At 51.5% G+C, this 22,853-nt stretch overlaps 1 protein-coding gene across 2 annotated transcripts in view; it reads right to left on the bottom strand.

The window, feature by feature from the left end:
- Positions 1 to 660: 660 nt before the first annotated feature.
- FYCO1 (FYVE and coiled-coil domain autophagy adaptor 1) overlaps positions 661 to 22,853 on the bottom strand; it is a 78,684-nt gene continuing 56,491 nt past the window's right edge. For both annotated transcript variants that reach the window (XM_065933872.1, XM_065933873.1), the window contains exons 15-18: positions 20,243 to 20,338; positions 16,263 to 16,473; positions 6,427 to 6,536; positions 661 to 4,430 (exon numbers count right to left, since the gene is read on the bottom strand). In XM_065933872.1, the coding sequence (XP_065789944.1) occupies positions 4,355 to 4,430; positions 6,427 to 6,536; positions 16,263 to 16,473; positions 20,243 to 20,338 (493 nt within the window). In that variant the 3' untranslated portion in view covers positions 661 to 4,354. The remainder of the gene's footprint in view (positions 4,431 to 6,426; positions 6,537 to 16,262; positions 16,474 to 20,242; positions 20,339 to 22,853) is intronic.

Genomic DNA, 22,853 nt, shown 5'->3' with positions numbered 1-22,853 from the left:
GGGAACAATACACTTACAGAAAGTGTAATCTCTTCCTGAGTAACTGATGAAAGAAGAGGCCACAGGAGAATCCAAGGCAGGGGGAAGGCTGGAAGAAGGGAAGTGGAGGGAAGGAGGGCTGCGAAGACCCTGTGGGGCGCAGGGCGCCCCAGAGGTGAGTGCGGATGGACTGCCTGGCCCAAGCCTAGTCCGCCCAGGGGAGGAGTGACTGGGACACGGCCCTCGGGGCCCAAGTCCGGGGTCTTCGCTGCCCCTCTCTGCTGCCTCCTCTAGCAGTTCTGCCTAGGTTTGGATCCAGCTTGGCTAACCATGGTTTTAGGCCACCTGTGACCTCCTCCCTGACTCCATCATTCTGGTAAATCAGGCTGCTCTTCGTGGACCGGGGGAGGGCTGGAGAAATTCGCTGAACGCAGAAGCTCTCCTGGCAGAGGGCAGTGGGGTGGTGCACTGCATTGGCTGAGGCAGGTCTGAACTCGGACCTCAGCGCAGACTGTGGGTCCAGATACCAGGCCAATCTGGCAACCTCTGAGAACAGCTGCCTTTATTTTCCTCCCTTTTGAAAAGTCACAGGACTTGACCCGGCCCAATAGCTTTGTCCCAACTCTGCTGTGTGCAACTGCACCTCCGTATGTCTCAGCGGAATGAAAGGGGACGCCACTCTCAATGTCAAAGTGTTTATTTAAATCCTGAGATTAAAAATAAGACATTCCCAAATGGTGCAGCAGATGCTATACGGACTGTTTTGGGATACAAAAGTTCCTCACCCCCACTGGGCAGGTGGAGAGTTGGCATTTGATGTGTTTCTGGTAATTCTTTGGCAGATAAAAAAGAGTTGGGTTCCCAGACCCACTACCCCATAAGGCCTCGAGCATTCAGGATTGGTCAATTAAAGTGCAATTCCGATTTGAAAGCCACGCAACTGAGGCTTCGCTGTTGCTCTGCAGCCATGGGGGAACAGGAGCATCTCAGGTTCTGAGGATGCCTTTTCATCAGAAATGCCTCCCCAAATTTAAAGATGTACTGTGTTATTTTGAAAAAGTGCTTAAGAGAGGAAAGGCATTATTAACTGCCTTTGTTTCCTTGGAAGCACCACAAAAGAGAAAAATTCACCCAGGGTTTCACTGAAAAGAACCTTTTGGGTAAGTGTTTTGTAAACGTAGATGGCTGATTCCACATTCTCTGTGCCGGTGACCCTTGGTTCTGAGCATTGCAGGGGGTGGCTCTGCTCTCATTCTCAACACCTCTGAGCTGAGGTTGGGATTCTCCAAGGTGGAGTCACCAAGGTGGGCTTCTAAAACTGAAACTCCTATAAAAGCATATGGTGGACAGATAACCAGAATGATAAAACACAGACATTGAGATTTCATCCCCAAATGGGGATTTCTCTTCAGATGAGTCTGGAATGGCTTCACCACCGAAGGTGAGTGACAACTGAAAATAATTCAAAAAAACCCATCTCCTTTATCTCTGAATTATCTAGTGTGGCTTGCATTCGTACTTTTCAGACCCTATGTAGTGTTTCGGTTCCAGATTTCTGCTTGAGAATTTCCTTGCCTGCTCTTGGTCCAGCGGATGTGGAGTAGGTGGGCTCCAGCCAGAAGTGCTCTGCAGGGGCTATGCTTTCTCCCAAACACACTTGCTGGCGGTGGATGAGGGTGCCTGACAGAGGCCATGCTCCCGGGCGAGGGTGATCAGTGGTTTCCAAGGCAGTGGTGAGCAAGGTGGCTGGTACTAATCAATACTAAATAGCAACAGTTATTCAGAGAGTTCAGCCAGACTCCAAAGAGGCTGTTGGGGGATTTTTCTTTTTTTTTTTTAAGATAGTGATCTGGGATCCCAAGAATGTTTCCTACTTGTTGACTTTTAGTGTTAATTCAGTCTACTGGCTGCGGCCACCACTTTCAGTAGCTGTTTTTCATTATCGTTTGCATTAAAAAGAATACCTCAACCCCCAAACTTCAGTGAAGTTGGGAACTTGTTTAAAGTAAGAAAGCAGTTTATATAAGCCATACTTAAACATGCCAAGATGTCCTCTAGCAGCACAGCAAACCCGAGCTCCCACAGCAAACTAACAAAGAACAAGAGTCCATTCAGCACAAAAAAATAAATACGCTGCAGAGGCAGGGTGGGGCTGCAATGGGCAGGCGAAGGCCTTGTGGCACCACTGCCATCACCGTCTGCAGTGCTGGCACTAGGGGCCCACGAGCTCCTGCGGCAGTGGCTCTGGGCTGCCTTCCCAAGAGCCACAGGTTTTTTTTAAGCTGCAGTTGGTCCCCTGCTGGGTCAAGTGATAGAGGTTCAGAACAAGCCTCAGATGGAATGTCTCAGGCCTTCAGCAGGAAACACATCAGCCCCTCGAGAAATGCTGATTCGAGCTGCAGGTGACGGTGGTAACATGAGCAGAGGGCCGTTGGCTTGGCCACGTCTCCAGTGTATCCTGGGAAAGCTAAGCACTCAAATCGAGATTCCAGATGCTTCGGGGTCTTATGTTTCTCTCAAGTGGTGATCCAGCTACATCTGATCATCCTTTTCAAGGGGGAGATGGATTTAAAGGCAGGGCAGTTCGCTTTCAAGCAATGTGGCACCCTGTAAGGACAAGCACGCGTCTAGGAAGTCTCTGGGGGCCTGGCTATTTCTGTTTTGGTGCTAGGCACTGTCAGGACCTTGCTCAGTGAGATGCTAGAGACTCCTGGCTTTCTGCCACAGGTACTGCTCCCAGGAAAGAGAGCACGAGAGGGCCAGCTCTTCTCTGGAAGGTCTGTTCACCATGTCTCAAGCCCCACTTAAAGTGCCTGGAAGTGCCTATGTCTCATGTTTAAATGGAAGTTCTGAGTCTACTGCCAAAGTCATTTCCTCCTGCCTCTGCTGGCGCCTGGCGGGTATGGGGTCTGAACTGAACTTGGCCAAGGATTCTTGACCCATTCATCAGTTCTCAAAACCTGTCAGACCAGACTTGTGAATAACAAGATGAAGCTTCGACGTGGTGTGACTCGGTTTAGTCACTGGGCTAGCTGAAGGGCTGGCGGGGTACTCAGACCTGCAGTTGCCTTGCCAGGTACCCTCTCCCCCGACCACAGCTTAGGTGGGCTGCTTGGTCAGATCTCTGCTCACTGTGGAAGGACCTGGGTCCTGACCGCCCTGTGGACAGGGCAGAGAGGCCGTCAAAGGTGAGCTCTCTGTGGTGGCAGAAAAGGGCCACAGAGAACAGGAAGATTATCTGCTTCTTGTCCCGGAAAAGGACAGAGGATTCATTTGCTCCCAGGTGTCAGGTGCAGGCTGAGCAGCAGGAAGTGGGCAAAAGGGGTGTGGGGAATCTAGGCAGGTGGGGAGGAGGGACCGAGAGGTGAGCAAAGAGCCGATTCATGAATTATGCCCGTTTACACTTGAGTTAGCAAAGACTTCTCTTAAGAAGCCCCCAATTTTTAAAAGTGGTTCCTACCTTGTATATGATCACTAGTAAACGTATCTGCAGAAGCTCTTGTTAATATAAACAAAGACAGGCTGAGGAGTGAGCCCCACAGGCTGATGCGTCCAGCCTTTTGGTCATGGCGTGGACGTTACCCAGCACCTGGGCTCTGGCCATCTGGACGTAGATTGCACTGCAGGCCCTCAGTAGGTGGGTTCTGTTTCCTGGATTAGCTTCACTTCTGATTCTTAGGGTGGTATTTTGAGCTGCTGAGAGGCCCACCTGAGTGGAGGGCTTTGCCTCAGGACAGACTTGCCCAGACAGAAGGGTCAGGAGAAAAGTGCAGCTGGCAGCCCCTCTGAGTAGCCCCACACTCCCCGGGCAGGCGGGGACAGGAGCATGACGGAGGAAGCTAGATGGGATCTCAGGCGGGCCCCCAGGCACCCTGACGTCCTTTCCCGGGGAGGACTCGAGGACCCCACAGGGTCTGGCCAGGCATTCCAACTCATGGTCACCCGTGATGCCTGGCTGGGCACAGGGGGGCTGTGTCTCTCCAAGGGCGGAAGTTGGGACCCCTCTGTCCTAGGAAACTCTTCACAGGAGGCCTGGAGCCAACTGCACCCCCTGGAGAGGCCAATGGTTTCCTGAGTGTTTAAACCTTTGGCATAGTGTCCCTCCGGGTGTGAGGACAATGGAAAACGTCACTTTAGCCCTTTTGAGCCACGGGGCTAAGAGCGATGTGCACAGGGCCAAGTACCCGGCGCTCGGAGCAACGCGGCTCTGGGGAGCAGCCAAGGGCCCGTCTCCTAAAGTTGCATTGTGGAGACTGATAGCTTTAGAGCAGCTATTTTTTGTTTTCTGGGTTTTTTAGGTGCTTTACGTGACAAGTGAGGAGGAGTAGTGTTTCCTGTGGGTAATGTGAAACTAGTAAAATCCAGGTACTTGAGGTTACGGGAAATCACTTCCATCGTAGATCACAGGCCGGTCAACAGTTAAGTGATAAAAGACTTTCTTGGAGACGAATCTGAGGAGATGAACGGGAAAGGAGGGGTTATTCTGAGGGCTGAAGCCCGAGGGGTGGCAGCTGCAGTGACTTGGCTGGGTGCTGGCTGACACGGGAAGCCTTGGTGCAAAGACCTCTGCTCTGAGCCTGGGGTCCCTTACAGACTGCGTGGACTCTGCCGGGCCCCCTCACCCCCATTTCCTGTCTGTCTAACAGAGACATCTCCCTGCAAGTGTCAGCATCTTAGGACATCTTCGTGACACTATGCTGGGGCTTGGGTGCAGAAATGCCGGTTCAGTCCCATGCTGTGAAGCACCCCTCCTTGCCTTGCTGCTCTGAAGGGGCCTTGGGGCGGGGGGTGTCTCAGGGGTCTCGGTGGTCTGGGCGGCCCTGGGGAAGTGGGTGGAGCAGGCGTGGAGGGCACACACACAGCGGAGACGAGCCTGGATCTCATTCTGACTGGACATCTAGATCTCTTCCACTGTCGTGCTTTGAAAACCTTGACCAGGCCCTGAGATGACGTCAGTGGCAAGGGCTGCAGTGTGTCTCAGCACCACAGCCGCTCCTAATGCCAACTGCAAAGCTGCTCTGGGGCTGCCTCCACCCTCAACATGCTGCTCCCAGCCTCTCCATCAACCTGCGGTGGGGCTCAGGGAGGTAGTAGAAATGCTGGCTGCCATCGCAGAGGAAACTGGGGTTCCACTAAAACCCAGAGGGGCGAGTAGACCCTGTGCCAGGCTGGCCTCCACCCCGTCTCCTAACCGCTGCCCTTAGGGGCTGAGGCCCACACCTGGTCTGACCAGCTTTCTGGACATGCAGAGCCCATGCCAAGAATCCTGCTAACGCAGGGTGTGTTCATGTTCCTGGGGGTGGGTGGGGGAAGGGCAGGGAAGGGGAAAGGTGGGAAGTCCATTCTTCCAAGCCCTCCCTTGGTGGATGCCCTTGGCCACATGCCCTGGGAGTTCAAGGCCCTGGGGTGGTGTGAGGGTGGCACTCTAGCGTCTCACCTACTTAATAGCTAAGAAGTTACTGTGCTAAAAACCCAGTGGGCTGGCAAGGGCACCCGTGGGGAGGGATGCAGCCACTAGCTCAGGGCTCCGCTCTGATGCTGATGAGACAGGTCTTATGAATGAAGTGAGCCCCTACGAAGGGCTTACGCTGAAGCCAGAAGCCAGAAGCAGGACAGGCGCCCAGCAGCCTTCACCGTGAAGTAGGCCCCTGGCTCGAGGCAGATGCTCAACCAACGTTGGTCCGCTGTCCTACTTCCTTTCTCGGCCGCCCCTCCGGCCTCATCTCCCTACACCCCCATCCTCCTGACCCCTCAACCCTGCACTCACTCCTGGACCTGCACCTGGAGCTCTGAAGTCGTGCTCCCCAGAGATGGTACCTGCTGCTCCACTCCCTGGACAAGGGGGCCCAGGGGCCTCGCCTCACAGTTCCAGTCCTGATTAGCTCTGGGCCTTCATTACTTCACTTCTGTCCCATCCATCCATCCATCCATCCATCCATCCACCCATCCACCCATCCACTCAATCCTTCCACTGTATTTTCTGAACTCTTCTCTGGCCTGGGGGGTGGGCATCGGGATGGCAGAAGCAGAAGAGCATCGTGGACAAGAGCCCAGAGCCTGGAGCCAGGCCACCTGGGTTCCAATCCAGCCCCCCCACCAACTGTGTGATCGGGAGAGCCCCTCGTCCAGGCCCTCAGTCCCTCAGCAGTAACACGAGGAGAAAGGCAGTCCCGACGGCACGGGGCTGCTGTGGGGCTGAAGGGAGTAGCATTAATGAGACCAGAGGGCGGAGAACACGCTTGACCCGTGGGGAGAGTCTGTAAGTACTGGGTTGTGTGCTATACACTCTCTAATGGACACTGGAACACCAGAGTATAGGTCTAAAATTAATCAGCCACTGATAATCAGCGACTGATAATTAAACAATTGCTTTTAAACATCCACCTCTGTTCTTGAGGCGGGGTGCAGGGTGGGTTCATCCGGACGCTGACCGAGGCGGTGGCCTACCTGGAAAAGGTGTTGTCGAAGATGAGCAGGTAGATGCCTGGTGTGCGGACTTTGAGCTGGCCCTGGATGTTCTCCTTGTGGGAATTGCAGCGGGTGGTGGGAATGAGCACCTGGGAGGGGAAGCAGATGGGAAAGTGTCACAGAAGTGGAGAGGGTACCACAGAGCCTCTGTACAGACTGTTTATTTGGGGGAAGGAAACTGAGGCCCAGGGAGGCTGAATGCCTCATGTGAGGTCACAGCTGAGCCTCATCAGCCCCCACTTTCGGGGCGTGTCCTTCCACATGCCCTGGGTTTGTCAATAACTTACAATGGGGGGGCCCGCTATAGACATGAGTTTCACCCAGAATCATGAATAGGCCAGCATCCTAAAAGAATGGTCCCCCCAGCCTCCTCTGACCGTGGCCAGCGCCGGAACGCTCTACTGTCCAGAGAGCAGCTTCTTCCTGGCTTCGGGAAGCAGGGGCTTACTCCAGGTGGAGCACTGCCCGGCCCTCTCCCATCCGTGCAAGTGCTGCTCCACTCGGGGGTGTCAGAGGACGGGCCACGCCCTCCGTCCACGTCTCTTGGGCACTCTGTGAAGGTTCTGGGTCCCCTTTCCTCCAGGCTAACCACCCAAAGCTCCACCCATGGCTTCTCACTTGGCCCCAGTCAGTCCGTATGTCCCAGAACCCTTTCATCTTTCCAGGTCTCCAGCTTCCTATCTCCTCTGAGAATGAGAGATTAATCCCAGGAGACATTTATTTTCTGAGGACATGGTTCTCTGGGCCTCAATGTCAGAGGCCAAGTCTGAGCAAATGGAGTGAGCTGCCCAGGGCTGGGGCTGGGGTCCTGGGATGGCCAACCTCTTCCCCATGGGCAGAGTCTTCAACCTGCTGGCCAGGTAAGATACTTTAAAGCTAAAGATATAAGAGGAAGTGACACAAAGCCAGCCAAAATTAAAAACATTTTTGGGAGGGCTTCCCTGCTGGTCCAGTGGTTAAGTATCCATCTGCCAACGCAGGGGACACGGGTTTGTTCCCTGGTCTGGGAAGATCCCACATGCTGAGAGGCAACTAGGCCCTCAAGCCACAACTACTGAGCCCATGGGCTGCAACTACTGAAGCCTGCATGCCTACAGCCCATGCTCCACAGCAAGAGAAACCACTGCATTGACAAGCCTGCGCACAATGATGAGGAGCCCTCACTCGCTGCAACTAGAGAAAGCCTACATGTAAATATTTTCAACCTGTATAAAATGACTGAATCCAAAACAGTTACAAAGATGTGATTACTTTTTCACCTCAAAGTTGAACATAACTGCCCATTTCTGGAAACACTACATGGTGGTCACAAAGTTCCCAAAGTGGAGTAAGTCCCCACAAAAGGTTCTGCCCTTAAGGATTTTGTGGTTTAATGGTGATGACAGATAAGAAAACATTCAGTTATGCTGGGTAAGACTGTCACAATAGGTGTACTGGGGAGGGATGCCAATTCCAGCCTCTGTGTGGGTGGGAGGCGAGGCAGAATCAGGGAAGACTTCCTGGAAGAGGCAACGCTGAGCTAGGACAATTTAGTTAGTACAGTCCAAGGGGCCTCAAAGAGTCAGACAGGACTGAGCACACACACTTCTAACTTACTTGTATCTTAACATTTAAATTTTATTGCTTGTAGGCATGATGGGGTTGGGACTTGCTTTTATCCAACTTGACAATTCCTGCCTTTCAGTTGGGATGTTTACCCAACCTACATTTATGCGATTGTCAATAAGGTTAGGTTCGAGTCTCTCATCTTACTGTTTTTCACTGGTTCCATCTGCTAATTGTTCTCTTTTCCCCTCAAAGCAGTAAGCTAGGGCAATTTCAGGGCTCAACTTGTTCTATCAAAGGTCACTGTCCATCATCACCTGCTGTACAGTGACTTGAAAACTGTTGCTTCTCATATTTTGTCTGTTTTGGTTATTTCTTGAGAGGGTAAATCTTAGCCATTCTCCCACGCTTCTGAATATGTTGTCCCCGCTGCCTGGCGCAACCAGCGAATAAAAATAAATTAAGCAAGAGACTCAGGTTGGATCCCACGGTCAGGAAAACATCCTGGAGAAGGGAATAGCAACCCATTCTAGTATTCTTGCCCAGGGAATACCATGGACAGAGGAGCCTAGTAGGCTAGAGTCCATGCGAGTCCCAAAGAGTCATATATGACTGAGCAACTAAGTTAAAAGTAAACGAATGTAAAAAGATATACCATGCTGCTGCTGCTTAGTCACTTCAGACGTGTCCAACTCTGTGCAACCCTATGAACTACAACCTGCCAGGCTCCTCTGTCCATGGGATTCTCTAGGCAAGAGTACTAGAGTGGGTTGCCATGCCCTTCTTCAGGGGATCTTCCTGTCCCAGGGATTGAACCCAGGTCTCCTGTACTGCAGACAGATTCTCTACCACTGAGCCACCAGGGAAGCCCCATACCATGCTAACACTGGTCAAAAGAAGCTATGTTAGTATCAAAGTAGATTTTATATCAAAGAATATGGCCAGGGATAGCATCATAAATGATAAAGACAGCAATTCATCAAGGGGACATAACGATCCTAAGCACTATCTATTAACTTGATGTAACTGGTATTTATAGGACAGTCCACCCAACGATAGCAGAACACACATTCTTTTCCAGTATCAGTTCAGTTCAGTCATTCACTTGTGTCTGGCTCTTTGTGACCCCATGGACTGTAGCACGCCAGGCTTCCCACTCCATCACCAACTCCCAGAGCTTGCTCAAACTCATGTCCATCGAGTTGGTGATGCCATCCAATCATCTCATCCTCTGTCGTCCCCTTCTCCTCCCGCCTTCAATCTTTTCCAGCATAAGGGTCTTTTCCAATGAGTCAGTTCTTCGCATCGGGTGGCCAAAGTACTGGAGCTTCAGCTTCAGTATCAGTCCTTCCAATGAATTTTCAGCACTGATTTACTTTAGGATTCACTGGTTTGATCTTTTTGCTTATCCAAGGGACTCTCAAGAGTTTTCTCCAACACCACAGTTCAAAAGCAAGAATTCTCGGCACTCAGCTTTCTCTAAGGTACAACTCTAATATCCATACATGATTACTGGAAAAACCATAGCTTTGACTAGACAGACCTTTGTTGGTAAAGTAGTGTCTCTGCTTTTTAATATGCTGTCTAGATTTGCATAGTTTTTTCTTCCAAGGAACAAGCAGCTTTTAATTTCATGGCTGCAGTCACTGTCCACAGTGATTTTGGAGTCCAAGAAAATAAAGTCTGTCATTATACCAAGTGAACATTTCATGCAAAGATGGGCACAATAAAGGACAGAAATGGTATGGATCTAAGTAGAAGATATTAAGAAGAGGTAGCAAGAATATACAGAAAAACTACACAAAAAAGATCTTCACAACCCAGATAACCATAATGGTGTGATCACTCACCTAGAGCCAGACAACCTGGAGTGTGAAGTCAAGTGGGCCTTAGAAAGCATCACTACAAACAAAGCTAGTGGAGGTGGTGGAATTCGAGTTGAGCTATTTCAAATCCTAAAAGATGATGCTGTGAAAGTGCTGCACTTCATATGCCTACAAATTTGGAAAACTCAGCAGTGGTCACAGGGCTGGAAAAGGTCAGTTTTCATTCCAATCCCAAAGAAAGGCAATGCCAAATAATGCTCAAACTACTGCACAATTGCACTCATCTCACAAACTAGCAAAGTAACGCTCAAAATTCTCCAAGTGAGGCGTCAACAGTATGGGAACTGAGAACTTCCAGATGTTCAAGCTGGATTTAGAAAAGGCAGAGGAACCAGAGATCAAATTGCCAACATCCATTGGATCATTGAAAAAGCAAAAGAGTTCCAGAAAAACATCTACTTCTGCTTTATTGACTAGCCAAAGCCTTTGACTGTGTGAATCACAACAACCTGTGATTCACAGTTTTCACTCTCTTCAAGAGATGAGAATACCAGACCACCTTACCTGCCTCCTGAGAAATCTGTATGCAGGTCAATAAGCAACAGTTAGAACCAAACATGGAACAGTACACTGATTCCAAACTGGGAAAAAAGTACATCAAGGCTGTATATTGTCACCCTGCTTATTTAACTTATATGCAGAGTGCATCATGCAAAATGCCAGGCTGGATGAAGCACAAGCTGCAGTCAAGATTGCTGGGAGAAATATCAATAACCTCAGATATGCAGATGACACCACCCTAATGGCAGAAAGTGAAGAGGAACTAAAGAGCCTCTTGATGAAAGTGAAAGAGGAGAGTGAAAAACCTGGCTTAAAACTCCACATTAAAAAATTAAGATCAGATGTACAGAACAGACTTTTGGACTCTGTGGGAGAAGGCGAGGGTGGGATGTTTCGAGAGAACAGCATGTATATTATCTATAGTGAAACAGATCACCAGCCCAGGTGGGATGCATGAGACAAGTGCTCGGGCCTGGTGCACTGGGAAGACCCAGAGGAATCGGGTGGAGAGGGAGGTGGGAGGGGGGATCAGGAGGGGGAATACATGTAACTCCATGGCTGATTCATGTCAATGTATGACAAAACCCACTGCAATGTTGTGAAGTAATTAGCCTCCAACTAATAAAAAAAAAAATAAAAAAAAACTAAGATCATGGCATCCGTTCACTTTATGGCAAGTAGATGGGGAAACAATGGAAACAGTGACAAACTTTTCCAGTATACTTGGAATAATCGCTAGGTGGGCCACATTCTAAGCTATTAAAAATTACATTCAAAAGGATTCAAACTATAAAAAGTGTGTTTTCTGGCAATGGGGTTAAGTTAGAAAAAAACTGCAGTTGTCTAGAAAATCCCCAAATATCCGAAACTAAATAACACATGAGTCAGAGGAAAGTCAAAAGGGAGACCCCAAGGCCTGGGGGAGAGGGAGCACAGAGCAGGCTCCTGCCACCACGGGACAGCGGCGCTGACTGAGGCCGGTGGTGGTGAGGCAGCAGGATGGGCCGAGCCAAGCCGGGAGAGGCTGCGATGTGTGAGGACCGCCTGCGTGTGGGCTCTGCGGCAGCTCCCCTACCACGTACAACAAGCTATCATATCAAGCTCCATTAATGGTTTATCATATTCTAGTTCTACAGGAAACTGAGAATCCTGGGAGGCCGAGTGGTTGGGTCTGTTCCTGTGATCCATAACCTAAAAGTTTTGAGCCCGGCCTGAGATATTTCAGCAAGCACACGTAGGAGGAAGTGCCGGGGAGCAAGGTTTACACGGGGACGCCTGTGCGCCCCGCACACCAACCTTCCCACACACTACTTTAATTACAAAGCAAAAGCCAAGAGCTTGTCGAAGCAGGATCTTCTGAAGAAGAGAGATAAGATAATACTCTTTATTTCTTTAAAATAGTCTATAGACTTTTTGTTCATTCCAGCTGCTGTTTCTTCCACCATGGTAAAAATCTGTAAGATTTTCTTGCTATTACTTTAAATCAATCAACCAAATCATCTAGGGGAGATTAACAAAGGCTCTGGTGTCAAACTGTGGAAAATCCTTTAAGAGATGGGAATACCAGACCTTACCTGCCTCCTGGGAAACCTGTATGCAGGTCAAGAAGCAACAGAACTGGACATGGAACAATGGACTGGTTCCGAATTGGGAAAGGAGTATGTCAAGACTGTATACTGTCACCCTGCTTATTTAACTTATATGCAGAGTGTATCATGTGAAATTCTGGGTTGGATAAAGCACAAGCTGGAATCAAGATTGCCGGGAAAAATATCAGGAACCTCAGATATACAGATGATACAACCCTTATGGCAGAAAGCAAAGAGGAACTAAAGAGCCTCTTGATGAAAGTGAAAGAGAAGAGTGAAAAAGCTGGCTTAAAACTCAATATTCAAAAAGCTAAGATCATGGCATCTGGTCCCATCACTTCATGTTAAAAAGATGGGGAAACAATGGAAACAGTGAGAGACTTGGGCTCCAAAATCACTGCGGGTGTTGACTGCAGTCATGAAGTTAAAAGACTCTTGCTCCTTGGAAGAAAAGCTATGACAAACCTAGACAGTATATTAAAAAGCAGAAACAAACAAACAAAAAGTAATAAAATAAAAAACACAAAAAGCAGAGACATCACTTATCCAATAAAGGTCCGTACAGTCAAAGCTATGATTTTTTCAGTAGTCATAGCTATGATTTTTTCAGTAGTCATGTATGGATATAAGAGTTGGACCGTAAGGAAGGCTGAGTGCCAAAGAACTGATGCTTTTGATCTGTGGTGCTGGACAAGACTCTTGAGAGTCCCTTGGACAACAAGGAAATCTAACCAGTCAATCCTAAAGGAAATCAACCCTGAGTATTCATTGGAAGGACTGACGCTGAAGCTGAAGCTCCAACACTTTGGCCACCTGATGTGAAGAGCCCACTCACTGGAAAAGACCCTGATGCTGGGAAAGACTGAGGGCAGGGGAGAAGGGGGTGACAGAGGATGAGATGGTTGGATGGTATCACTGACTCAATGGACTTGAGTTTGAGCAAACTCTGGGAGATAGTGAAGAACAGTGGCATTCTGTATGTAGTTCATGGGGTTGCAAAGAGTCAGACATGACTGAGCAACTGAACAACAACTGGTGTTAAATTCCATACAGCAGAGGTGACAGGAGATGACTGGGGTCCCATGTAAACTTGAGCAAGACAGGTCTCTGCCGTGTGAGCTCCGTGCTTGGACAGCTGTGACCTGATCTATGCTGCATGTCTGCAAAACAGTCCAGTTGGTTTTACTGCTCTCTTGCGAGACTCCAGTGGCCTGGGGCCCTAGTACAGAGCCATGATTCTATGCTAAATGGAAAAAGCCAGTCACAAAAGGCCACGTAATGGATGATTCCATTCACATGAAATGTCTGGAACAGGAAATCTAAGGACAGAAGGTAGGCTGGTGGTTGCTGGGAGGAGGTTGCGAAGTGACTGCGAATGGATACATGGTTTCTTTTTGCTTTATGCAGTGAAGAAAATGATCTAAAATTAGACAGTGGTGATGGTTATGCAATTCTTTGAATAATACTAAGATAAGTGAATTGCTAAGATAACTAATACTAAGATAACTGAGCATTTTAAATGGGTGAATTACGTGGTATGTAAATTGTACCTCTTCAAAGCTATTTAAAAATAAAAAGTCAAGCTCCCTGTCCCGGCTCCTCCCCTGACTCTCAACAGCCCCAGGCAGGCCTCTGGCTTCTCTGGGCAAAAAGAGAGGCAGGGCCTGGATCTTGGATCCCAGGCTTCAGGTCAGTGGTCTGCATACCTGTGGCCTCAGGTCCGTGATTTACTGCTTCTTTTGCCAAGTGCTTCCCAAATTTCTCACCTCAGTGATGCAGGAGGGCGGGTGGTCCCGGGCGGGGCGTATCTGATGTGCCCTAGAGATGGGACTGGCCTGCCACGCTGTTCCCTGGCCTAGACGCTTCTCCTGTAACCCATGTCCCCTCCCACCCCCTCCCTATAGCTTCTCTTGGTTTGGCCCAGGAGTCTCCTGCTTTGATCACTGCCCCCCAGGCTGGGTTAGACGCCCCCGCCCGGTGCCACCCCATCATGACAGTCACCACCTGGAGTCGCAGTTGTTTCTTTAATAAGGCCTCTCTCTGAGCTCCTCAAGGGCAGATCCCAGCATGGCCCTTCTCTCCTGACCCTCAGTGGCCCTACAGAGACCACCTTACCACAGAAGTTCAGTGAATGGCTGTGAACTGAGTGCAAGGACCCAGCCCAGTTCCCATGTCTGAGCCTCCGTCACCATGAAACCTAAGTGCTGCGAGGCGCACTATGTCCTCTTGTTCCCATAAGGTCCAGGCTGGTCAGGGCATCACCCGGGGAGTCTACATGCGAAATGCTAAAGAAGTGAGTCTGGACACAGATTCTCCAGGCTGATGCCTGTCCGGGACCTCAGGCAGATGTAACAGCACCCCCACAGCGGGCTGGGAATGGCAGAGGAGCCGCGTGAGCACCCACTCACTCACCGTGAGCTTCTTCTGCCCCCTGGCGACCACTGTGGGAAAGACAATGGCTGCCACACCCTCCAGGCAACAAGCGAGCCAGAGATGAGGATCCTGACTGAGCTCCTGAATCCTGGGAGGAACCAGCTAGGTCTTCCAGGGCCATGAGGATTAGCCAGGTAGTGACTGAGCAAGGAGACAGGTGTGGACACAGGATGTGTCCCCTCCCTCTCTCACCACGGACATCCACCTGTGTCTAATCTGGGCAGATGCAGGGCTTCAGCGCTCAGCCGCCCTTGGGAACATGAGGTGAACAGCGAGGGTGCTGGACTGAGTTCTGGGCAGTGCAGCTGTCTGTTCGTGCAGAGCTGATAAGCCCACTGCTTAAGCTGCTCAGCCAACTGCCCAGGCAGGCTGCTCTGGCATGGCTGAGCCTGTAACTGCTCTCCTACCACAGGCCCAGGACCTCCCAGGTGGATGTCCAGAATTGCTCAGGAAGGAGGGGCTCCCTACACGTGTGGCGAGGTCATGAGCCACCGAAAGGAAAAGAGGGGCAGGGCAGTTTTTAAATAAGAACGAGCATGAAACTCTGATCAAGAAGGCCAACTCAGGGGGCCAGATTTCAATTTTAGGCATGAATCTGAAGAGGAGAAACATCACAAAGCAATCTGTAATCAGCAGGTATCACAAGGACAGGGACGGCAGGACAGCAAACCCAAAGGGACAGACGTCCCTCACGTGGATGCTGGAGCTGGACTGGCGATCCGCGTGCCCAGCGCACCCGAGTCTGGCCCTCCTGGGGCTCTGGGCCCTCCCCAGACCGCGACTTGAGCCCCTTGGGACACCCTGAGGACCACAGGCATGAGGGACTAGTGGATATCATCACAGACAGGCTTCACAGAAGGCTTCTTTCACACCACTTCAAATTGCTCCTCTCCAGCTTCACTCTTAGAAAATGGAGATTTTGTATTAAAAGCCTGGGATGCACCGTGAGCTGCAATCCAGCCTGTGTGCCTGTCCTCATCATACCTTCCACTCACAGTGATTCCAATGGAACTTGAACTTCCATCACCACTCGCACCCTGCCTGCAGAAACTCAGGCAAGGAATTCAGACCCCGTTTCCCCCCGCCCCCACCATCCGCTTTCCGGCCCACAAGGAACCAGCCCCCACAGAGGCCTATTTGCTGTCCTGGGCTCTGCACTTATCCCATCCTTTCTCCTCTGACTTCTTACCTTTGATCGAGACCAGTGACTCTCAACCTTGGGGACCACTGGGGTCACCTAGGGATGCCTGGGTTCCCCTTAGTGATTTTGATTTTGGGGTCTGGGTTATGGACTCAGAAGTTCATTTAAAAATGTTTCCCAGGTGTTTCTAATGTGCAACCAAAACTGAGGATGACCGTCCCAGCCAGTCAACATCACGTGCTTAGGATTTCTCAGGAGTTTATGAACTGGTGTCTGCTACTGAGGTTCCCAACCCAACCACCCAACTGACACAAAAGGTGTGAGTCTCTTTCAACCAATCTGAAGTGAGATGCTGAACGCCCTAAGCTCAAAACTGGAAGCAGAGATCTTGGTCACCACCTCCCGTGATGACTCACTCTTGCTCTCCACGACTCTGTTAAAATACGATCCTTAACCTGAGTGACACACATCTGTATTCCTTTCAGTTTCACCTACCGACCTATCCGAGAGGTCTGTCTGAAGCTGACCCAGGAATGGCCTTCAGACGTCAGGAGACAGCTCTCAGGCCCTTCCGTCCCCACTGGACAAGCCCAGCTGCGTCGCCTGCTCTGCCTGACGCAGGCCGGTGGGCTTTTCCACCCTGGTTTCCCCCTGTGTCTTTCTCAGAACAGTCCAGGGAAGGGCTGTCCAGGCATCCTGCTGGCAGGGAGCCAGCCTCACCTTACACTGATCCAGCGGTGTGTCCTCGGCCTCCTGGAAGACCACGCTGAAGGAGATACTCTTGGGGTCGGAGGAGAAGACCCAGCTGATGGTGAGGCCTGCCTCGGCCACGGTGATGGGGATGAGGCTGTAGGTACTGGACCTCACGAACAGCTCCCTGCTGCCCTCCCCGAAGTTGGCGATCTCTTCCACCGTGAGGGGTAATTTTATCCTGAAACACGAATGCAGAGAGGGGCTTAAACACAGCAGGGAAAGCGCCTGAGTCCACTGGCCAGGCTGCCTGTAGCTCAGAGGTGACTGGAGACAGCTAGAGGTTGGCCAAGCCTTTGGTCACCATGACTGACATGCTCAATCGTGGGAGAAACCCTGATGTGCAGCCCACGCCATCAGCTGCTTCCTGAGCCCTTACTATTAACAGATGCCTGGCACAGCTCGAGGCACTGGGGACGTAGGAGTGAAAAACACAGACGACGCTCCTTGTCTTCAAGGAGCTGGTGTGGTCCCTGCGAGCTGGCAGGAACTGAGAGACGCCTGGGCCGCTCTGAGCCCCTCGAGGGCAGGAAGTGTGTGCTGAGGCCTCAGTTTCCACAGCTCTCCTGCGGCTGCCCTCTGCCCAGCGGTCTACTCTCTCTTTCTCCTTCCAGTTCTTCGCTCTCCTGCTTTTACCTGCTTGGCACCCGCAGAATGCACACCATCACCTGAAACGTCCTGCCCTGTCGGTGATCTCTCTTTTCAGCAGAAATCCGGGACCTGCCTCAAGATTTCAAGGGGGCACCCTGATGTGCATTTCTTAAATGCAAATGCCCTAGACTTGCTAATGCAGGGCAGGATGAGGGCCCTGGGGAGAGAGGCTTCTGGGGGCCATGTCCCTATTCTCCTCCTCATTAGCTGGATTAACAGCCAGTTCCAAAAGCTTAAAGGTTTGGGGACAGTGAGTTCCTCGGTGGGACGGAGGGCGTGGTGCTGGTTCCCGTCACAGGTCTCAGCCTCACGTCAGCCTCAGGCTGCAGCCACGGATGGCCACGCCTGCCTCTGGCTCGTGTGAGGATTATGTCAGAGGATAAACCTGCCTAGAAGGGCAAAGTCTCCCTCATTAAGGGCCGCACTCCCTGCGGCTCTGCAAATCCAGAGGCAGCAGGTGAGTCAAGGCCACGAAGGTGGGGCCTCCAGAGAGGAGCTGCAGGTCAGGAGCGTGTGGTCCTCCTCTCCTCTCCTCTCCTCAACCGTGAAAGGGCCGACTCTGCTTGCCAGCTTTGGGTTTGTTCTCGTCTACATACGAGGAAGCTAAGATTCAAAAAGACACAGAAAGACTCTACCTAGGTCCACACAGGTCTGAGCCAAAGCCAGTGCCTTTCCACTATACCAACCTGCCTTTTGTGAAGAAAAATACTACTGCCCCTTTAACACAGGGGTGGAAACCAAAATTCAGGGAGGGTAGGTCACTTGCCTAAGACTGCACAGGCGTGCAAGCGGTGGTGCTAAAGGGTCCAAGGGTGTAAAGGTGGCTGGGAATACTGGCCAAGGTTTGCAGGTGAGAAGACTAACCGATGATTAAAAACCCAGAATACTCTAAAGAACAACTCTGATACAGCTCGTTCACTCGTGAAAAATTTAATTCCATGGACCATTTTTCCATGTGTTAAATTAGCTTTCTGGCTAGCTATAGTCAAAAATGGAAAATTCTGAAAGAGATGAGAATACCAGACCACCTGACCTGCCTCTTAAGAAATCTGTATGCAGGTCAGGAAGCAACAGTTAGAATTGGACATGGAAAAACAGACTGGTTCCAAACAGGGAAAGGAGCACGTCAAGGCTGTATATAGTCACCCTGCTTATCTAACTTCTATATAGAGTACATCATGAGAAACACTAGGCTGAATGAAGCACAAGCTGGAATCAAGACTGCTGGGAGAAATATCAATAACCTCAGACATGCAGATGACAACACCCTTATGGCAGAAAGTGAAGAAGAACTAAAGAGCCTCTTGATGAAAGTGAAAGAGGAGAGTGAAAAAGTTGGCTTAAAGCTCACCATTCACAAGACTAAGATCATGGCATCCGGTCCCATCACTTCATGGGAAATAGGTGGGGAAACAGTAGAAACAGTGACAGACTTTATTTTTGGGGGGCTCCAAAATCATTGCAGATGGTGACTGCAGTCATGAAGTTAAAAGATGCTTATTCCTTGGAAGAAAAGTTATGACCACCCTAGAGAGCATATTAAAAAGCAGAGACATTACTTTGCCAACAAAGGTCCATCTGGTCAAGGGTATGGTTTTTCCAGTGGTCATGTATGGACATGAGAGTTGGACTATAAAGAAGGCTGAGTGCCAAAGAATTGATGCTTTTGAACTATGGTGTTGGAGAAGACTCTGAAGAGTCCCTTGGACTGCAAGGAGATCCAAGCAGTCCATCCTAAAGGAGATCAGTCCTGAATATTCATTGGAAGGACTGATGCTGAAGTTGAAACTGCAATACTTTGGCCACCTGATACAAAGAGCCGACTCACTGGAAAAGACCCTGATGCTGGGAAAGACTGAGGGCAGGAGGAGAAGGGGACGACAGAGGATGAGATGGTTGGATGGCATCACTGACTCAGTGGGCATGAGTATGAATAAACTCCAGGAGTTGGTGACGGACAGGGAGGCCTGGCGTGCTGCAGTCCAAGGGGTCGCAAAGAGTCAGACACGACTGAGCGACTGACCTGAACTGAACTGATAGTTAGGAAAAAAGAAAGGTCTTGTCCAATATTAACAATTTTCAAGAATCTGAGAGTAGGCGGAGGGGTCTGTTGTGGGAAAGCGGTCTCATGACCTGGAGATCTTGCTGCCTCACTCACTCTGACAGGAGGCCCCACGATGCTGGGCCATTCCATCAGTTTACGTCCCAGAAGTCTGCCCTTGCCCCCAGTGACTGGATAGTACCTTTATCTTTTCTCACTTCCGAGACCTCACCTGCTCAGTGAGAGGACAATACTCAGTCTCGCCAAGGGAGATGCTAATGAGAAGACAGCAAGGGTTTGCCATCTCTGCTCAAATGTAATCTTAAAAAAGTCTGCTGTCTACAGCACTCACATTACACGCGTAAACTCTACTGGTCTCCCTGCTTCTGCCCCTGCAGAGTCATTCTTCACACGGCAACCAGAGTGACCCTGCTTCTAATGTAAGTTAGGTTAAGTCATGCTTCTGACCCAAATCTAATTTAAAGCTCCTATCTCCCTCAGATTAAAAGTCCTTCCAATGGCCCACAAGGCCTGGGGTGAAGTGGGCCCTGTCTCCTCTCTCATGCAGTCTCTCTCCCGCTTTCTGCTCCAGTCACACTGGCCCTTCCTGGATTCCTTGAATACACACCAGTCACCATCCTGCCCCAGCGCAAGCACTGTTCCCTCTGCCTGAATGCTGTGCCCTCACACATCTGCATGGCAAGTCTTACCTTCTTAGTGTTTTCTGTTTAAAACTGAGGGGTCCTTTCTTCTTCCCCAGTAAGCACCGCCTTGTAACACACCCAGGGCACAGACGTGCGGGAGGAATGACACGGGAGGACAGGGAAGCCTTCTAGGGTGATGGGACTGTTCTGGTCACATGGGGGGGGCAATCATTTTTCTTTTCTGGATCAAGCTTTCCTCTTCGGCAGAACGGGGAGTAGAACTGGTTGGGCACAGCGGCCTGAGACTGTATAAGCCACTGGCCAAGCAGGACGTGGGGGCCGCCAGATAATCAGTGATTACACCGTATTATTTGTCTAAATCTAAGCGGTGTACACTATATATAAATCTTACCGAAAAAAAAGGAAGAAGAAGAAAGGAAAAAAGAAAAAGCAGCGCACACTTTGAAAGTCACTATGGGTGCCCAGTCAAGCACAGGGGTGTTTTCCAGGGGGGCCGTGGAAAGGCCAGCTCCTCTGGCGTTCCTCCTCTCCGCCCCAAATGTGACCTCCCCACCCCGCCACCCCAGCAAGGCCAGCTAGGGCCCACGACTTACATCAGTTCCCCCGACTTCAGCAAGCAGATTTCGGAATCCTGCCCCACGGGCATGTCTTCAGCATCCTCAGGGGTGAGCGAGTTGGACGTGGTGTCCCTGAAATGTCACAAACACAGCCGGCTAGCCATCAGCGCACAGGCCCGCAGTCTTGCTGGAGTCCAGCAGCCATCCCCAGAACACATGGGGAGCCCTTCCGATCGCGGACGCAGGGACAGAGCCCGCAGGCCCTGTGTTTGGGGAGCCACGGGGGCAGGCTAGGGCGGGCAGGACGGTGAGGTATGGGGGGGCAACAGGGCCGCAGTGACCTGCCCGGCCCAAACAGGCCGCCCTCCTCTCCCACGCCAGCAGAGTTACAGCCGTGGGGCGAGCGTCCAGCACCACGGATGCCAACTTCACAGCGCCAGGCCCTGACTTGACGAGCCTGCTCTGGCCCTTCCCCGAGGAACAAGGGCAAGGTGAAGGGGCGGGAAGTGGCATGGGCCGAGAGGGAGGTGGTGGGGGCCCCCTCGTACAAGGGGGGCAGACCCACGCCACGTCTCCTCTTCCCTCACAGCCCATGGTCTGCCGTCCAGAGAACCAGCTGCTGGAGCTGCCTGGCAGGAAAGAGGTACCATGGTTCCCAAAGTGTGCTCTGTGGAACACCAGTGTCTGGGGAGGGGAACCCTGTACTCTTTCTCCGAAACTCACGGCATTCTTACACCGTCAAGGCTCTGAGATGCCCTGCAGTAAAGGCAGCTCCTGAATTTTAAATCTAGTGTTCCCACGGAACGTTTTTAAACCCTACTGAGTTGCCACTCCTTGGCGCACACTGGTTAAGATGCCAGTGGCCACAGGTCACCTGATGGGGACACGGAGGCCTCACCGGCTCTCACGCGGCTCTGGGGGCGGGAATGTCTGTGCAACACGCAGTGCGCTGCAGTGACCACGACACACCGGGAGTCTGGGGGATTGCCCGGTGCCTCCCCCAGGGGCTGTGACACGCGGCAGCCGCCGCCCGCTCCCAGCGCCCAGGCTCCTGCACCACAGACTCACCCCACCCCCGGTCACAGCCCCGGTCACGCTGGGCCTTGCCCATCTGCAGGGGTCTCACCTCCCCCTGGCCCACAAGGTCTTGCAAACAGGGGCTGCGGCAGGACTGTCCCTGCCCCAAAGGACAGGCCACGGCCGTCTGCAGCAATCAAAGCATGTCCATGATACTTGCTAAGAAATACACACGGGGGAGTGAATCGTTAGTGTGGAGATCCAGGTTGAGAGGGCAGAGGGAACGCTGACGAAGTCAAGAGAAGAATCGGGGACAGATCCCAAAGGAGGAAGACTCTGAGTGGCTCAAGGGGTGGCGGGCACTGGGTTAGCAGAGCCACACCTGAGGACAACCCGCAGCCCCTTCACCTTGAACGGTTTCTCTCACACACAAAGCAGGCTGCAGCCTGCCGACTTACAGCCTCTCTCTCTGGAGGGCAGCTGGCACAAGAGGGGCCTCTGTCCTCTCAGGAAACCTCTGCACATGGGACCTGGCTTCCTTCAGATAGCTGGATGTCACACCTGCTTCCCACGAGGCTGGGCCACTGCTCGCCCCACTGTACCGCCCCACTCCCCTCCCCGTCCTGTCTACTACTGGGGCCGAGGCCACTGACTGCCACAAGCTGCCCAGGGCCCTGCGGTGAGGGTGCAGGTGGCGGCTGGCATGCAGGGGGCCTCCAGGGCTCCCGACATAATCAGACACACAGTAGGGCCCAGGTGTCCGGCCAGGGATGTCTGTGCAGTCTCCATCAGCACACGACAGGTGGGAGAGCCTGTCCGCAGACACCCTGCCCTCGGGTCCGAGCGCCCTGAGGTCTGAGCAGTGGGCGCCCTCTGGCTGGAGCTTGGTGAGGATCCTGTGTGTCTGTGAGAGGGGAGGGGGGCACGCAGGTGGAAGGGGTGGGCATCTCTCCAAGGTGGTTCCAGTCTTGGTTTTATGACTAACTCGGACTCTGGGCGAGCCCCTTCCTTCTCCGAGTTCTCCTCTCTAAGAGGGAGGAGATGGAACCAGTTGGACTCCAGTTCTGCTGGCTTAGAAAGGCTGTAAGTTTCAAAGGACTTGGAAAAGGCATTCTACTGACCAGAAGGATCCGGGGTTGCTCTGGCAGGCACTATTTCCAGGGAAGGTGCAACAAGAACATGTTCTGAAGTATCTGCTGCCAACAAGGGCAAGCCTGTCACTCATTTTTCTCCTTGGCCCAGCCCACCTTTGACCTCCTCCCTGTCCAACACCTCCTTCGTGTTCACCTTTCAATCGCTGGCTTCCAGATTCCCACACTGCTGTCACAGAATGTTTGTGTGAGAAGCAGCTCAAAGAATCATCCAGTCCAACCTCCACTTAATATCTGGGGAAGCAGAGGGACAGGGGGAAGGAGTCTGGAGTCCCAGAGCCAGTCAGCTTGTCTCATTTCATTTGCCCTCAACCTCGTCCAAAGTGCAAGTACCATAAATGAGAAAGATAAATAACATATGTAAAACAAATGCTGAAAACTGTGGTTCGTTCTCTCAGTTTTCCTGCATTAAAAATAAGAGACATCAGGGGACTTCCCCGAGTGGCTAAGACTTTACCTTCCAATGCAGGAGGCATGGG

The sequence above is a fragment of the Muntiacus reevesi genome, chromosome 4, assembly GCF_963930625.1.
Source record: "Muntiacus reevesi chromosome 4, mMunRee1.1, whole genome shotgun sequence".
Classification (NCBI taxonomy): Eukaryota; Metazoa; Chordata; class Mammalia; order Artiodactyla; family Cervidae; genus Muntiacus; species Muntiacus reevesi.
This window is presented reverse-complemented; position numbering and strand designations above follow the sequence as displayed.